This window comes from Actinia tenebrosa, unplaced genomic scaffold, assembly GCF_029948245.1.
Source record: "Actinia tenebrosa isolate PJP-AT-01 unplaced genomic scaffold, QUT_ActTen_1.0 PGA_scaffold0__85_contigs__length_37466705, whole genome shotgun sequence".
Taxonomy (NCBI): Eukaryota; Metazoa; Cnidaria; class Anthozoa; order Actiniaria; family Actiniidae; genus Actinia; species Actinia tenebrosa.
This window is the reverse complement of record NW_028292569.1, coordinates 13,960,281-13,976,639: the sequence shown is the minus strand read 5'-3', so window position 1 is coordinate 13,976,639 and position 16,359 is coordinate 13,960,281. Positions and strand designations below refer to the sequence as shown.

At 36.8% G+C, this 16,359-nt stretch overlaps 1 protein-coding gene across 1 annotated transcript; it reads left to right on the top strand.

The window, feature by feature from the left end:
• Positions 1-989: 989 nt before the first annotated feature.
• LOC116303490 (U2 snRNP-associated SURP motif-containing protein) lies at positions 990-15,710 on the top strand. Its single transcript, XM_031713044.2, is given in 24 exon segments — positions 990-1,076; positions 1,201-1,302; positions 2,116-2,230; positions 2,755-2,858; positions 3,854-3,927; positions 4,814-4,923; positions 5,488-5,570; positions 6,262-6,427; positions 6,712-6,926; positions 7,397-7,440; positions 8,727-8,737; positions 8,740-8,830; positions 9,243-9,309; positions 9,663-9,913; positions 10,710-10,815; positions 11,158-11,294; positions 11,782-11,869; positions 12,004-12,123; positions 12,422-12,590; positions 12,832-12,858; positions 12,945-13,044; positions 13,169-13,397; positions 13,862-14,008; positions 14,353-15,710. Coding segments are annotated over 24 exon segments (2,904 nt in total). The 5' UTR covers positions 990-995; the 3' UTR covers positions 14,620-15,710.
• The last annotated feature ends 649 nt before the right edge of the window (positions 15,711-16,359 follow it).

Sequence of the window (16,359 nt, the reverse complement as noted above, 5' to 3'; positions counted from 1 at the left end):
GTGGAGTAAGAGCTCGGTGAACTGTTCCCAGGCAGATTATCGATTCAGGAAAAATGCACTTGATTCTTCCGATCGAGATTGCATACCAATTAATTCAGGTTAACTGCTGAATATGAGCAAAAGGAATTAAGTTGTCAACTCTTTCTAAAAACATATTAGTGCCAAAATTAATATAAGGTGTTTAAAAAAAAAATCATATCTAGATACGATTTGATTTGATTTTTGAGTGAAATAAAATATAAAAAATCGACTCCACTGTGCCATACCCCCGAGACATCCGCAGAGCTGAGGCGGCGTATGGACTTCGGACCTGACGGCGATTAAATCCTTCTGCCCTTGGGTGTACGAATTACGCAAGAAAATGTTCTAGCCGAAGCATCAGGGGAGAGACCAGCCGGCCCCCAGACCATATCGGCTAATCCCTTGCATCTCTGCCACGCACGGAATCGGTTGAAAATATGTTAAAAAGTCTAGTCTATTCCGTGCATTGTTTTCACGGCTATTGTTATGCTGATTTACCTGGAACCGTGGTCCAGTGGATAAATCGTTGTCTGGGTGACCTAAACATTATACCTACTCACGTGTTTGCTCATTTTTAAAATAATAGAATATGGAATAATGGAACTTTTCTATTATTGAGTAATCTATTCCTGTCTTTCCAATTCCATCAAATTGAAAATCTAGCAGAGGAAAATCCCTGGAAAAAAGTGATTTATAGCCCCACCCCCAATCAATCACTTTGATAATTTAGACATTGATTGGCATCTGTAATTTGAATATAAATCAGTCTTTAAACAGGATATTTGTATCATTTGTCAGCAAAGGACTAGTGACGTGAAGACCCCTTGATACTATTGCGCAATTTGGCATTTTTAGACCGGGCTGCCACAGGCTACCCAGTAAAGACTCGGAATTTTCCTAAGCCTCGTTTGAAGGTGCGTCACTACGCGCACAGCATGACGGGATAGGATCTCAGCGACTCCAATAAGAACAAAATGGCGGTGCGTAAGGATCCAGACAAGAAGACTTTACCGTGGGGTTTATCAGCCGATGGATTGACTCCAGGTTCAATGAAGGTATGAAAATCCTTAACGAAGTATCACCTTACTTTCTGGTGCCTTAAATCGGTATAAAAACCTTGAATTGTTGGACTATTTCGACATCAATCGAAAGCAGCAGTTTCTTCACCACGTTTTGCAGACTTTGACTGGAGACAAGTTGAAAGCGTTTTCAAGTGGTACAATGAATGCTGCTGCAAAAAAGGCGGCTAAAGCCAAGCAAGAGTTAGAAGAAAGGAAAAAGGTAATGCTTTTGTGAAGTATTTTCCTGCTGGTAATTATCTTTACTAGTAACTGCAAATCTACGTCAAGTTATCCAAATATGTTTTCAATTATCATTTGATTTGTCATAAATGAACTGCTTTTGAAACCCAAAGCACTTTAGCTGAATTCGTAGTAAGATCTTCAAGTAAATTATCAAGATCTAAGTACTGCAAGTATTTTTCTGAAGACATTTGTTGGGATTCTTCTTATATATGTATTGATGGCGATCATCAAAAAATGTTATTCTTTACCACAATGCATTGTTTTGGAGACTACCCACTTGCAGAAACTTTGTGAGATTCCCTCTTCTCCTGTGATTTTCATAACAAATGCCATATACTATCATACAACCTCCCCACCCCCACCCCCCAAAAGAAATCCTGCACACTTCAAATGCCGAAATAAATTCCAATTTTATCATCTATTGATTAGCTGACTTTGATCAGCCTTGAGGTTGTTTTCAGTGTTGGATTATTCATGAGTTAGTAGTGTCCTGACTGGGATCTGCTCTTAAGGTTGTTTTAGGGTTTTATCTTTGAGTTGTAGCTGTGCCTTGACTTAGATCAGGCTAGAGATTGTTTCAGGGTTTGAACTTTGAGTTAGCCTTACCCTGACTGGGAGCATCACAGAGGTTGTTTCTGGGTTCAATAAGATTTGAAGTCTTTTAGCAACATGTACTATATACTATTTAAACTTATTAAATGTTTTCTATAACTTTATCTCTTGCTTCCATAAAACTATTATCACCTAAAGGATATGAATTCTAGTTTTTCACCTTATTTATCAACTTTAGAGAGATGAGGAGAAATGTGCAGAGGTATTTGCAGATTTTGTGGCTTCATTTGAGGACTCAAGAGCAAAGGGCAAGACATTTGTCCGTGGAAGCACCATCAACCCAGACACAAAAGGTATTTAACAAATAAAGCAGATTTTTTAATGCTCCGTTTAGTATTAAAGCAGAAAAAAGTGATGTAAGCATGAAGGAAATATGAAGAAAAAACAAGCTGTAGGCAAGTGCTTCTCACACTTCTCGGATGCTTTCAGTGCTTCCTAAGTTGAAAATATGTTTAATTTATTTTATAACATAGAAAGAAAGAACTATATAGTTTACAATGCTGTTTTCTCGTACTTCTTTATAAATTATACAGCGCAAGCATGGTTGTTATCAGCAACCTCTCGCCAACGTGACCCAGGGTCGAGCCCTGCTGGCCTTGGTATTGTATGTGAGTAGAGTGGTTTGTTGGTTCCCTCATGTGCTTCAAGGGTTTTTGTGTGAGTTCTCTGGTTTTCCTCCCTCCACAAAAGTCAAATTCTAATTCAACCAGGTTTTCTGACCACCTCAGAGTTGTAAAGTCGTGTGAAATGTATAATTTATAAAACACAAATGAAGTTTGCCATTGTACGCCCATAATTTTTTTCTTTTTTGTGATAGTTGAAACTAAATCTGATGATTCTGGAAGACTTTACAAACCAATGGCTAAACTTAGTTCTGCTGTAATGGAAGAGAAAATAAAGACAGACACACCACAAAAATTGGTAAGAAAACTAGCAAGTGAACTATAATAAGTATAGATAGAGAACTTTTTAAGTTTTAATCCAATGGTTCCTGTTGTAAAAATAAACATGTGAGTTGTGTGTTGTGTGTAAATATTAATGGTTTTCCAGGCGGCCATGTTGGAGGAACTTAACAAAAGAAATGTCAATGAATTCTTCTGTTATATCCTCCAACATGGCTGCTGTGTCTTTTGTTATTTAATTCTCTGGGGAAAGGTTTAAAACCATCAATTAGACTGATTAAGCGAACACAAAGTGGTGTGAAAGAGGATGGTGCTCATGCTGACAAATAGCTTTTAAAACAGCTGTTGCCATTATGACGTCCTAAATGTGATGTGAAATGGCATCCGGCCGTATTGAACTCTATTTGTCAACACATGTACCTTCCTCTTCCGTCAGGGTTACCACAGTCACATTAATAAATAATAATAATTAATAATTAATAAAGTGATTGATTGATTAAGATTTTTTTCAAAGTCAGGGAATTTTCTATTTTTTTCCCAAAAGTTTGGCAAAAGTCAAGGAAATTTGTTCACAGTTAACTCATCAGTAACTGTGTGATGATTATCATAGTTGCAATTTTCAGGATAGATTAAGAAATCTTTCCTAATAAACAAAAATTTATTGATTTAGTAATCTGGTCACGTAGACAATGCCAATACCAGACAGTTTGATTTTGGGTATCCACTGGAATATTATAAGAGAAGGACTTAGCATAACTAATTAAAGCATGCAGCCGTAGTAGACAGTGAAAATTGTTATCTAGTCAAGGAAAAGTCAGAGGAAATCAGGGAATTTGGATTTTCAAAATGAGAGGAAACCCTGTTTCATTAATAATGTCACTTTGCATTTACTAAATCAGTCTAATGAATGTAATAGTTGTGCCTGTGGAGAAACCAGCCTCACCGAAGCTCCTCTCACAGAGAGTGATGGTTGGAAAATATAAAATGAATGATATATGTACTTTTTGGTTGCAGGATATGAAAAAGAAAGGAAAAGAAAAGGAGAAAAAGAAAAGTAACCTTGAACTTTTCAAAGAAGAATTAAAAAGGTATGCAAAAAGCAAAACAGATTTTTAGAAATTCTTAATTAAAATACTTTATTAATTTACTGCAGTTTTCCATATTCCATGAACTCAGAAATTCCAACAGCTTGTTGTGAAATTAGTTTTTCACTGCCGCAAGTCAGGAACCTAAAAGGTACTGACTGATTCTTTTTGATTGATGGCAGTGAAAAACCAAACTGAGTATCAAAAACTGTAGCAAATGTTGTTTGAAAAAAAAGTTTTGTGGTGCAACCATTTGACTCATCTTTTGAGATATAAATAACAATAAAACAACCTCCATGATAGGTTGATCTAACAAGAGAAGCCAATGAGAAATGGGAGAACCTACATAGCACTCAATTGATGTAATGAATCCAGAAAATGTATTGTATTCTATTGTCATTCTATCTATTGTATTAGGTGCGCCTCATTGTATTTTTATGAATACATTACATCAACTGCTTGCTATGTATTCTCCCTCAGTGAGGAATACTTTGTTTTCAATGAGCCAACATGGTGGTTATGACATAACATACACTCCAAGAATAGACTTCAATAGTCCAGTTTCGAGTTCCAAATTACTGCTGTGTTTCTTGATTACAGACTCATTTACTCAGGCTTAGCCTCGAATCAGTGTCTAATTACTTAGCAAATACCAACGGTAAAGTAAAGAATGCACAACTTCAACAATACAAGCACTTTGAAACTTGACTGACCTTGACTGGAACACATGAGTATTCTTCGCAAAATTGAGGCTAAGCCTGAGTAAATGAGTCTGTAATCAAGAAACACAGCGGTAATTTGGAACTTGAAAACGGTCTATTCTTACTTGTTAATCACATAATTTTGGGCAACTAACAAATGGGATTCTTTTTTGTGATGAATACTGTAGGAATCAGCAAGAGAGAGAATTAAGACATAAAATCAAAAAAGGAGACATAACAGACATACCAAGTGATGTGTTGAGTGCTTTACCAGCTTCATTTCTTAACACACCTAAATGTAAGTGCAGGGCTACTATCGATAGCAGTGGGACACTTTATAATGTCAACGGCTCATTAACATAAAGATTTAAAATCTAGGTTTTCATGGCAATTACCTTTTTCAAATGAAAGAAATTGTGAAGATGGGAAAATAATAATAACAATAATAATAGTTTTATTCTAGTGCATTAAGATAAAATAATACCTCAATGCTCTTAGAATTACAATAGAATTAAATGAATGGGGGGAAATGAAATGAGATATCCCTTAAGAATTACGAACCTTTGAATTTGTTGGATTACATCCAAACAGAACTGTCTAATTTTGATCTCCAATATCTTTGGGAGTTTTGCTACTATATGCCATTCAAATTTTTGAACTGTTCTTTTATATGGTATAGGCTGTTTTAATAAATTTTACATGTGCATTGGCAAGTCAGAGATGGTCATACTAAGTTCGTACATGAAGATTTCTGTATGGACTTTAAATGTACATTGGCAAGTCAGAGATAGTCATAACACAAATTTGTATTTGTTGCTTTAGGAACTCACTGAGACATACAATTTTTTAAATATTATTGCAGCTGATGATCCATATGCAACTGGTTCACACGATACAGGAGATCCTAACACTACAAATATATATATTGGAAACATTAGCCCAAAGGTAAGTTGAAAATCTTCCTTAGTTAACACTTTTTCTCTGCTATGCACCTATTGAGACAACTGTCGCAGCAGGGAAATCAAGCAATAAACTACTGTCAATCAATTATGTCATTCTAATGTACCATACCTTCAGAGCTTAAAATAACAGCTGGATAGGACAATGTCCACCCAGAATTAGGACTTATCTGACCAAATCTTTGCCTAGCTGGTCATTTTGACCAGAAACATCGATTCAGAAAAGAGGTCTGACCAAGGTACAGTCAACTCTCGTTACAGCGGACACCCTCAGGACCGTCATTTCATGTCCGTAACAGTGAACGTCTGCAATAGTGAAAATTTATTACGGTCATTTCTTTGTCAATATTTTTGTCGGGGATTTTTCTCCTGTCCGTAATGGCAAGGTGTTCGTAATATCAGGGTGTCCGCAAGGCGAGAGTTGACTGTATTACCAAGGTAAATTTACTTTGGCCAGTCCTGACTATTGAACTACCAGCCTTTATTTTAGCCCTAACATTTAATTGCTTTAATGATTTTTTAATTGATAGAAGTCTATTGCTCAATATTCCTGACTCAAGGCTTATTTCAATCAGAGTGTAGCGAAAAAACTAGGGGCAATAAATTCTGTTCATTACTCATAGCATGCTTAAATCAAATAGAATTTTGAATAAAATAGCCACATCATTTGCTCATAGATGAATGAAGAGGCATTGATGAAGCTCTTTGGAAAGCATGGCCCACTGGCAAGTGTAAAGATCATGTGGCCTCGGACTGATGAAGAAAAATCCAGGAACAGAAATTGTGGTTTTGTCGCTTACATGAGACGAAAGGATGGAGACAGAGCAATAAAGGAACTTGGAGGTAAAAATGAACCCTAAAAAATGTACCTATTGTTATTGTTATCATTCTCCTCTTTACAAGGGCATAACGAGGTCTTGGCCATGGGAGGGGGGGGGGGGGGGAATGTGCCCACCAATATATAAGCTTGAGTTTTCAACACCATATTCACAGGTTTAGTAAGACTTTTTGGGGGTACAGTCACCCCCTATTTCATCTCTTCCCTTTTAACTTTTCTCATCCTTTACATTCAAATTTCCTCCCATTTTTCAGCTATTTTAATTTGCCTTTTATTTTATTTCTTTTAGGCAAAGACATCATGGGGTACGAAATGAAATTAGGGTGGGGCAAAGCAGTGCCACTCCCCCCACACCCCATATATGTCCCCCCTGAAATGGAAGAAGACAACACTCCTCCACCCCCCTCAGGACTGCCATTCAATGCTCAGCCAGATAAACACTCCACAAAGGATGCCCCTATTGAAGACAAAGATCTTCTTGACCCTAATGGTTTTAATAAAGAGGTGAGCATGACTCTTCACTTCCTTGTCATTATGAATACTTTGGAGAACAGAGTCAAATTCTTGTTATTTTTTCCCCTTCCCATTCTTTTTAGTTCTAGCTTTTACTCATCACAATTTTAGTTAAATGTATAATTCAAAAATTTATCCATACTACCACAAAGGGAGTTCTAGTAGGGTGGGTGGGGCCTAAAGAGGTAGGGGGTATCATTTAGCACCTTCTCTTAGAACTTTCTAGTGGTCCAATTTTGTCCCCTACTTGATATTTTACAACAAGATAGATTCACAAACTTTAGTTTGTAGCTACAGATGATTGCCCACTTGCGGCATATATTTGATTGACATTAACAATATTCCTAGGGTAAGATCATTCCTTCTCCAAACCCCAACTTGACATATCTATAACAAAGACGCACCGACATTAGTTAATAGTAACAGATACTCACCACCTTCTTGTGGCAATTATTTCATAGACGTTAGCCAATGCTGTTGTGAAAGTTGTAATCCCGAAGGAAAGGTATACCTAACGTCACCTTGTAGTGCTGTCAGTCATCAGTAGGACTTGTCTTGTCAGCCTGTAGCTGACAAGAATTTGGTTTTAAAGAGTACCATTCTGATTTCTTCTAGTCGCAAAACACTTAGACAAAACTGCTCTTATATTGATTCCAATCTTTAAGGTTTAACGACTTCAGGACTTATTTAGAATTTCAATTTCTGTATCGTGTGTGTTATTATATATTTTATGTGAGTGTGTGGGTGTGTGTTTCCTTATATATTGTTATTTGAGTCAGTGTGTACCTATTCTTATTTGAGTGTTTGATAGACTTTTTTTTATTGTATGAGTGTGTATTTGTTCTTATTATTTATGGGTGTGCCATATTTTTATAGTATGGTTAGGTTGTTTATATAATGTTTATAATTTATGTTTTTGCATTTATTCCATGCTATGGATTCCATCTTCTAACTATATATAAAGCCTTTTTTTCGGCAAGTGACTATTCCCATGAGGAATTTAATTTGCGGTTAAATGTTAAAAAATTATGACGTTTTGCTTTGATGTTAAATGAATGCAAGTCAAACACTATCCTTTAGAAGTACCAATAACTCTACACCTATACCAACTAAAAATATTCAAAGTTAAAAACTTGGTGTATGGTATACACCCCTTGCATGTGACGTCGAAGCAGCTCAATCTGGAGGACAAAACAAAATAATTTCAATCTCCTGAGAATTGGAATCCTATCGTTATGGCCTCCAAATTCTGCTGGATTTCAATGTGCCGTAAGAGGTCAATTCGAGGCATCTTTAGAATGGGAGTAGCATTTTCTCATTTCAGAACATGTATCTCTTGAGAGTAACATTCTCTGTTTGTAGTGGAGTTTGAGTTGTATCCATATTCATGTGTCTTCTCATGTTCAACTGTTAAACAAAGAAATGGTACTCTAGGATCTGAATGACGTGGTCTGAAATGAGAAAACATGCCCAAGGGTAAAGAGGTCTAATACTGTATGGACAAAAATGGAACTGTTAATAATAATGGTCAAGTACTGAGCCACTTTAATTTATCTACTGTTGCAATATAAAATTCTAAATTTATTTAGTCATAACATCTAACAAAAAAAGTAGAATCCCCCCTGCTTACACAGTAGTAGTTATACTCTCCAGATTCACCCAGACAAAACAATGTTTATCTGTATCATTTCAGAATCCTTCTTTTCCCATAAAAACCTTCCATTAAGGCATTTGATATTGTAAAAGGTGTTACTAACGTTTGGTGATGTTAACATAAAATTCTGTCCACAGGAACTTGCTTTGCTGTATCACCGTGTCATAGAGTTTGTGGTGCGTGAAGGACCAATGTTCGAAGCCATGATCATGAACAGAGAAATCAACAATAATATGTTCAGGTAGGTGGTTACTTTGCTCGAGGGATCATGGAGAGGAATGGGCAGGGGACGAGAGGGGCTACAGCCACCATTTTTTGCTAGTGTCCACTAAGTCTTATCTCCTCTTCAAGTCGGCTTTACTTTTCGATGTAAGCCACCTCATTTAAGGGCTCAGCAATTTTTGTGATCATACCCTTGTAGCAGGGAGAAAGGAAGGTTCCTTGCCTTACTCACTCCCCCTCCCCCTCACCTTCCCCACATGCCTCCACACATGCATCACCCAACACTACCCACCCAACCCAACCCCTACCTGGAATTACCCCAGCTTTCGCTACCAATGAATGTAAATAATAAAATTAGGTATACAGCCCATTGAAGTGTCCGTAAATGAGAGTCATCTTTGATGAGTAATGAATTTTGCTTGTTTTGACAGATTTTTGTTTGACAACCAATCCCCTGAGCACATCTATTACAGATGGAAGCTGTTTTCTATACTACAGGTAAAGCAAGGCTCATGTCTCTCTACAACTGCAGAATGTTGCCTTAGAGTATTATAGTACAGTACCTCTGTTAAAAGAATTAAAGATTATAAGAAAATTTTCTTTTCATGGGGAATCAGATATGGTGGTTTCTTCCTTCCTCCCTGTGGCCTTTCCTTCCTTCCTCTATTTGTTGTTTTCTTTCTGCCTTTTCTTCCTACCTACCATTTAATCCCCTTGCTTCCATCCTCCTTTCCTCTCTCTTTTTGTTCCTTCTTCTCTCTTTCACTATTCATTCAATGCATGTCGTGCATTCGTTTCATTCATTCTCTATTCTTTGTTCATTTATTGATTTATACATTCTCTCGTTCCAGGGTGACTCACAAACAAAGTGGAGGACAGAAAAATTCAAAATGTTTTGTAATGGTTCCTGGTGGCAGCCTCCATCGTGTACGCAGTATAGTGTAGGAGCATATACAATAGCTTCAGCCACAGCAGTATCCAAGCAAATAGATGAAACCCCTCCAGAAAAGGTGACACCAGCTAAACCAGTGGAGAGAGAAATTTCTGTACCAAGCACCACCAGCAGTAAGGACAGGGACAAGAAATTCAATTTATCATCAAGGTGTGTAAACTACTATATGACTGGTCAGTCACAAGTCATGATGACTTGCAAAATTAATTTTAGCTCAGCCATGCCTCATTTCTGCAGGGTTTTCAATAGGAGCCGGCAACCGGCAGATTCCCCCATCTACTCTTGCTAATTCAGCCGCCTACATGGCCACTTCCCAATGTAATTGTAAATTTTGCTTAAAGTTCTTTAAAGTTCGTTAAAATAAATTTTAACCCATTCTTTGTTGCTGTTCTACAAAAACTGCAAAGCAATCGAAACTACGACAATGGTTGTCCGCCATCTTCAATTTTTGTGAGAAGAGTGAGACTGGTGACAAGTATGCCTCGACTACATGCTCCAGTGATTTTTGGTTTACCGCCTATTTCAATTTCTTAACCACCTACCAAAAATTTTATTGATAACCCTGTTTCTGGCTTAACAATACTGTTCAAATTCATCACCAATACAAAGATTAATTTTACCAGACAAATTCCAATTCTGGCCGGACTTTGACAGATGACTGGCCGTTATTTTTAGCCTTGTAATGTATCGTTGTTTACATGTTAATAGGCCATTTCATGGATCCCATTACTCAGCCTCATCAGCGTGTAATTATTTTTTAGAATTTGACTACAGTCCGCAGTAATGAAAGGAATTTACACATCAACGAACAATTGAAACACTTAAAAATTTCACAGGTTGTAGGCAATTTCTAAAGAATATATTACACGCTGACGAGGCTGAGGTTGAGCTGCAGGATCTGTGAAATGGTGTCTTGTATCTAACTAAGGATTATGTCAATTACCAGGCAAAGAGACAAGCTTGAAGACATGCTAAGGAACCTAACGATAGAGAGATCCAAGATAGCTGATGCTATGGTGTGGTGTCTGGAGCATGCTGACTCAGCTGATGAGGTAAAGAATTTTACAAATATCTGTAACCACTACCCCGTACCCCACCCCTACTCCATGCATACAGCACTGACATGGCGTGGATTTGATGACTTCCTAAGGTCACAGTGTTTCAAATCCTCCTCCAATGAAAAATCTCAAACGTCACCACCTCACAAGATAATATTGTAGCATTTTTTTTACAGTCATGCCAAGTATGATCTATCAAAATAATTACATCTTGTTTTCCATTGATCTTGTAATGATGTATCCAAGGCTGTAGCATGATTTTTTCTACAGTTATGACAAATGTGTTCTGTTAAAAAATTACATTAATAACTGACTTGTTTTCCAATGTTTCTGTAGGTTACAGAATGTATAAGTGAATCTCTGTCGCTCCTGGAAACACCTCTTCAAGTGAAAGTTGCACGTCTCTATCTTGTGTCTGATATCCTCCACAACTGTTCGGTCAAAATTCCTAACGTGTCCTACTTTAGAAAGGGGTGAGTATGACCGCTGTTTTCATTGCTGTAAATGTACTGATCAAGACATGCTGCAACAGGTTCATGGGCAATGGACTACCTTCTGTCTTAGGCAGTAGTTCATTCACCTCTCACCTCTGGGGTCTCTGGTTCCATTATGGGTACCATATGCTTGTGACGCATCGTCCTTCACTGCTGTGGGTCACTGGTTCAAGCCCTGTGGACACCATATGTGAATTGAGTTTGTTTGATGTGTTGTTCCTTCCTATGCTATGAGGGTTTTCTCCGGGTTCTCTGGTTTCCTCCCTCTGTAAAAATCAACATGTGAGTTGAGCGTTGTGTGCATAGAACAGCACTTAATTAAAGAGATTTCCCCCCGAAAATTGACATCATTTGGAAATATTTATAACAAGAAATTATTTTCCCACGAAAGAATTCTGTTGCATAACCAGCAGTTAAGCCTTGATTTTGGAGTTTTCATTTTTTTACTGTTCTTTCTTATCCCCAGATTTGAAACAAGACTAAAGGATATATTCGCAAATTTAAGTGCAGCTTTTAAAGCAATAAAAGCGAGGATGAAAGCTGAACAATTTAAGGTCAGTATATGTAAGGAAAAAAATTACTATTCCATGAAATAAAATAATAGAAAATCGAAATAATGGGAATTGAAATGATGGGAAAATGCAAGAATGTAAAATGAAAGTTTCCTTGATGTGTTTTGATTTAACAGAAACAAGTGATGAGATGTCTTTCTGCTTGGATGAGCTGGGCTGTCTATCCTCCAGACTTTCTAGTCAACTTACAGTGTATATTTCTTGGCCAGATTGACAGCAATGCTGGTTTATTTGGGGTTAGTAAAAAAATTTACAATTCAATCATTTGGCCATGTTTTTGCTTTGATTATTGTGGAAATATAAATGTTTATTTTTAGTATTATTGTTGTTAATAGTTATTTAATTTATCATGTCTGAAAGCGATAGCCTTAAAGATACTAATAGTTGTTATTGTTATCATTATTTTATATGACATGAAAAGATTTAAAATTAATATTTTCTCCATAATTTCCACTTCTTTTTTTTTTTCAACCATAACGATCAAATTTATATCGCGCAAAAATGTCACTCCTATCTGACCTTAATCATTTGTAGGTGAACCATAGCTCGAACTTGGATCGCAAACCATTTGCAGATGTTGACGGGGCTCCTCTAGATTTGGATGGAGTCCCCTTGAAATCTGAAGAGATAGATGGTGTGCCTCTGGAAGAAAGTGCCCTAGACGGTGTTCCACTAGCCAAGGAAGATATTGATGGAGTACCCAGTATGTAATTTTGATTATTAATTTTTACTTACCCCGTATTCTAATGACTAAGATAATATCCATTTATTATTTTTTTATTTTTTTATCTATTTTATTTATTTATTTATTTATTTTTTTATTTTCATTTATTTATTTTTATTTTTTAAAATCTATTTATCTATTTATCTATTCAGTCATTTATTTATTCATTTATTTATTTTATTATTTATTTATGTATTTGTTTATTTAATTTCTCTTTTAGTGGATGCCAGTGATACCAAATCAAAAGGTAAATACGTAAAATCCTTATTAACTATTCGTTATTATTTGTAGAAAGTATTTAATATATTTAACCATGATTTTTACGTGTTTAAGATATGGGAATATATATTGCGTCAAAATGGGACAAACCAGAATGGGAAAGAATGGAAGAAACGACAGGAGTAAACGAACAGGAATATCACCACCAACAACAGTAAGTGCTGAAGTATTAATTGCCACTTCCCATCCACATCAGTAAAGTGTAATATTGCAGTAAAAAACGAAAAAAATGAAAAAGATCCAAAATGGTTGTCTGACTTTTGCTTCACTTTGTAAAGTAATGAGGAAGATTCGCCATCAAAAAATGACGAATCGTCACAACAAGTACAGGATAAGTCCTCTCGCGCAGCCGAGATAGACGAGACCAGAAGAAGAAAGCTACGGGAAATCGAGCTGAAAGTGGCCGAGTATGCACAGAAACTGGAAGCTAAAGGCAGCCGCAAAGGAGGGAAGAGTAGCAAGGACATCGCAGAACAGTGTGACCAGTATAGAGCTAAGCTACTTGAGGTAAGAAAAATAACGTGTCTTATGGAATTGGTCTGAAATATCTACACCTTCGATTCGAATTGACTCTGGTTTGGTTTTTTTTTTTGTTTTTTTTTTTTTGTTTTTTTTTTGTTTTTTTTTTGGGTTTTTTTTTTGTTTTTTTTTTTGTTTTTTTTTTTTTTTTGGTTTTTTTTTTTTTGGTTTTTTTTGTTGTTTGTTTGTTTGTTTTGTTTTCTGTTACTTTTTCTCTCGTTCTTTTCAAACGAAACTTTTTTTTGGCGGGAAATTACTACTTCCAGTAAATGCTGCATGCGTCTTACTATCAAAAAAGCGGGAAAAGTGTGATACCATTCGTTTTTCAAAGCAAAATGTTTGTGAATTCATGGATTGTAAATAGTAGTAACAGAACGGGCTTAACTTACTATACTCATCTTTGGTTCAAATATTTTTGTTTGTTTATTCAAGTTTCTTATTTTCCCCCAAAGGCTATCGAACCAAAAGGGAAGCGCTCAAGAAGGTCCAGGTCACGCTCTAGGTCACCACCCAGGAGGAAACGGCGTGACAAATCTCGTAGTATGTCACGCTCTCCATCACCTGACCGATCATCATTATCTTCGTCACAAGTATTACAGGTAATTGATAACGTTGATTGAACCTTTATTCCCAACCTTTTTTTTTCAATTACATTAACCCCAAGAGCGAAAGCGCTCATCTAGGGGGTCTACATTAAAGCTCTTTATTGCCTCTTATTGTGGACGAAAAAGTTCTGTAAGCGACCATTTTGACGTTAGATGATTTTCGATTATCAAAGGTCCAAGTCAGCCAAGTTTGAAACGGGGAAAAAAACCGAAAACCTCTTACATTGGGCAAATTTGGTCTGGTCGTTTTTTGAAGATTTTTTACTGCACATAACGAATTATGTTGAATTTAACAAATTTTAGCTTAGAAACTTATTCCAACCGTTTTTATTAATCAGTCACTCAAAGGCTACGACTCGCGAAGTCCTACACCGTCTAGCTCGTCGTCTCGTCAACGGCGATCCCGATCACGCTCGAGAAGCTCTTCGCGAAGTCGTCGGAAATCACGATCTCGTTCACGAAGTCGATCACCAAGATCGCAGCGAAAACATCGAACCAGGTCAAGATCACGAAGCACTTCGCCAAAGAAAAGCTCGAAAAAGAGAAGGTCTCGGTCAAGATCGCGTTCACCATCAAAGAAAAAAGGCAAGAGGCGAAAGAAGTGAGACTAAAGTAGGCTTGGACTATTCATTCTTTAGATACTTGGTCTGACGCACCACTGCACCGTGACCCCTTTTTCAAGAAGCCAGCTTCCAGCCTGGATTAAGCTTCCTAGTATGAGTCTAGTTTCTACTGAAATTGCAAGCGTATGGTGCGGCCTTGTAAAAGACAAAACATCCACAAGAAAGTACCGTATTCTTTAGCTACATGTGACACTTAATTTGATTGACGAGAAAATATTTCTTTTTAGCCTCTGTTTTTATACCACTTGTTATAGTCGTTGTCGTTAACCTTAAATCAAGCAAGGAACACGGTTCCTTGAGACTAAGCGTCACGTAATCTTGCATGAAGTTGTGCTGTGTTTCTGGACGAACTTATAATAGCATGCAACAAAGTTTGCATGAGAAATATTCCGAAGTACTTTGCGAGATAAATAACTTCCAAGTATCTTAAATTCGTAATTATTAAGTTATACTTGAAATGTATCACACACGCAAATGCAGAATAGTGTAAATTCCTTATGCCTGTGAAATGGCACGTATACGGCGTGATAATATGAGCCAATCACAGCGCGCGAGGTCACTGCTTATCCAATAAAAATGCGGCGTAGACACGACACGTGCGTCAAATGAGGTTTTACCAAGTTTCATTCATTAATGTAAAATAGCGGGTTTCATACGAGTGGAAGACACAGCCAATCTATAGTCATATCTCCAACTATGATACTGTATTTTCCTGTAACAGTATCTACGCGTTTTGATTATATAAATCGTACAAATACACTGGAACCCATTTCAGAGTCCTGATTATTGTACGAGTCATTGATCAGTACTATAAGAATATCACTAGTGGAAAATGGTCAGTTCATTGACTATAAATTGGATTCCATGATTAAGAACCCTCATTGGTCAGAATGCATTTCTGTGCCATTTGATTGGCTGAAAGCCAAGTTGCTAGGCATTTCCAACTGACCCGTACCAAATCTGCTTTGACGACCAAAATAAATAGGCTTGAGAAAACATGACTTTTATCCAAGTTATGATACTACAACAACTAGCTAAAGAAATAAAGTATTGTATAGATATGTCACTATAAACCAGTTTCGGTGTTAAGTGTTGATGCTAACATTTCATGGGGAAAGATTAACTTGGATAGATGGCAGAAAAAAACGTAACGGGAAAGTAAAATAGATAAAATGGCAAATAATAGATATTCTTGGGGGTACGTGACGTCATAGCCGCCATTTTAGTTGACTTTGACAAAATATTTGGTCTTGATGTTTTGTCATGTCAACCAACATGGCAGTCACATCTTTTGTCCTTTTATTCTAATGGGTAGGAATATGCACCACCAATTACTAAACATTGTCAGTGGTTTGGGCGAATTTCACAGCATATTTAACTATTGGCCTCACTTGACTGCAGTGATGGCTATATTGTTAAAGGGGTATGTAATAAGATTCACAGCTTTTAGATTGCAGTATGAAAAAGTAATTGGAAGACATTGTGGATGCATGAGATGACAGTGGCTGCATATATGTGTTTCACATCAACACAGTCTTGCTTACTGTGTTGATGTAACATGTATGTGCAGACGTTGTCCATGGTCAAAGGAGTGGCTGAAGACATCATTGTGGATAAAAGTGGCTGCGTTTACTTTTTTCACATCAGTCTTGTTCACTGACTTGAAGTAACTTATATGTGCAGATGTTCATGATCCAAGTATCAAGAAATGGCTGAAATATT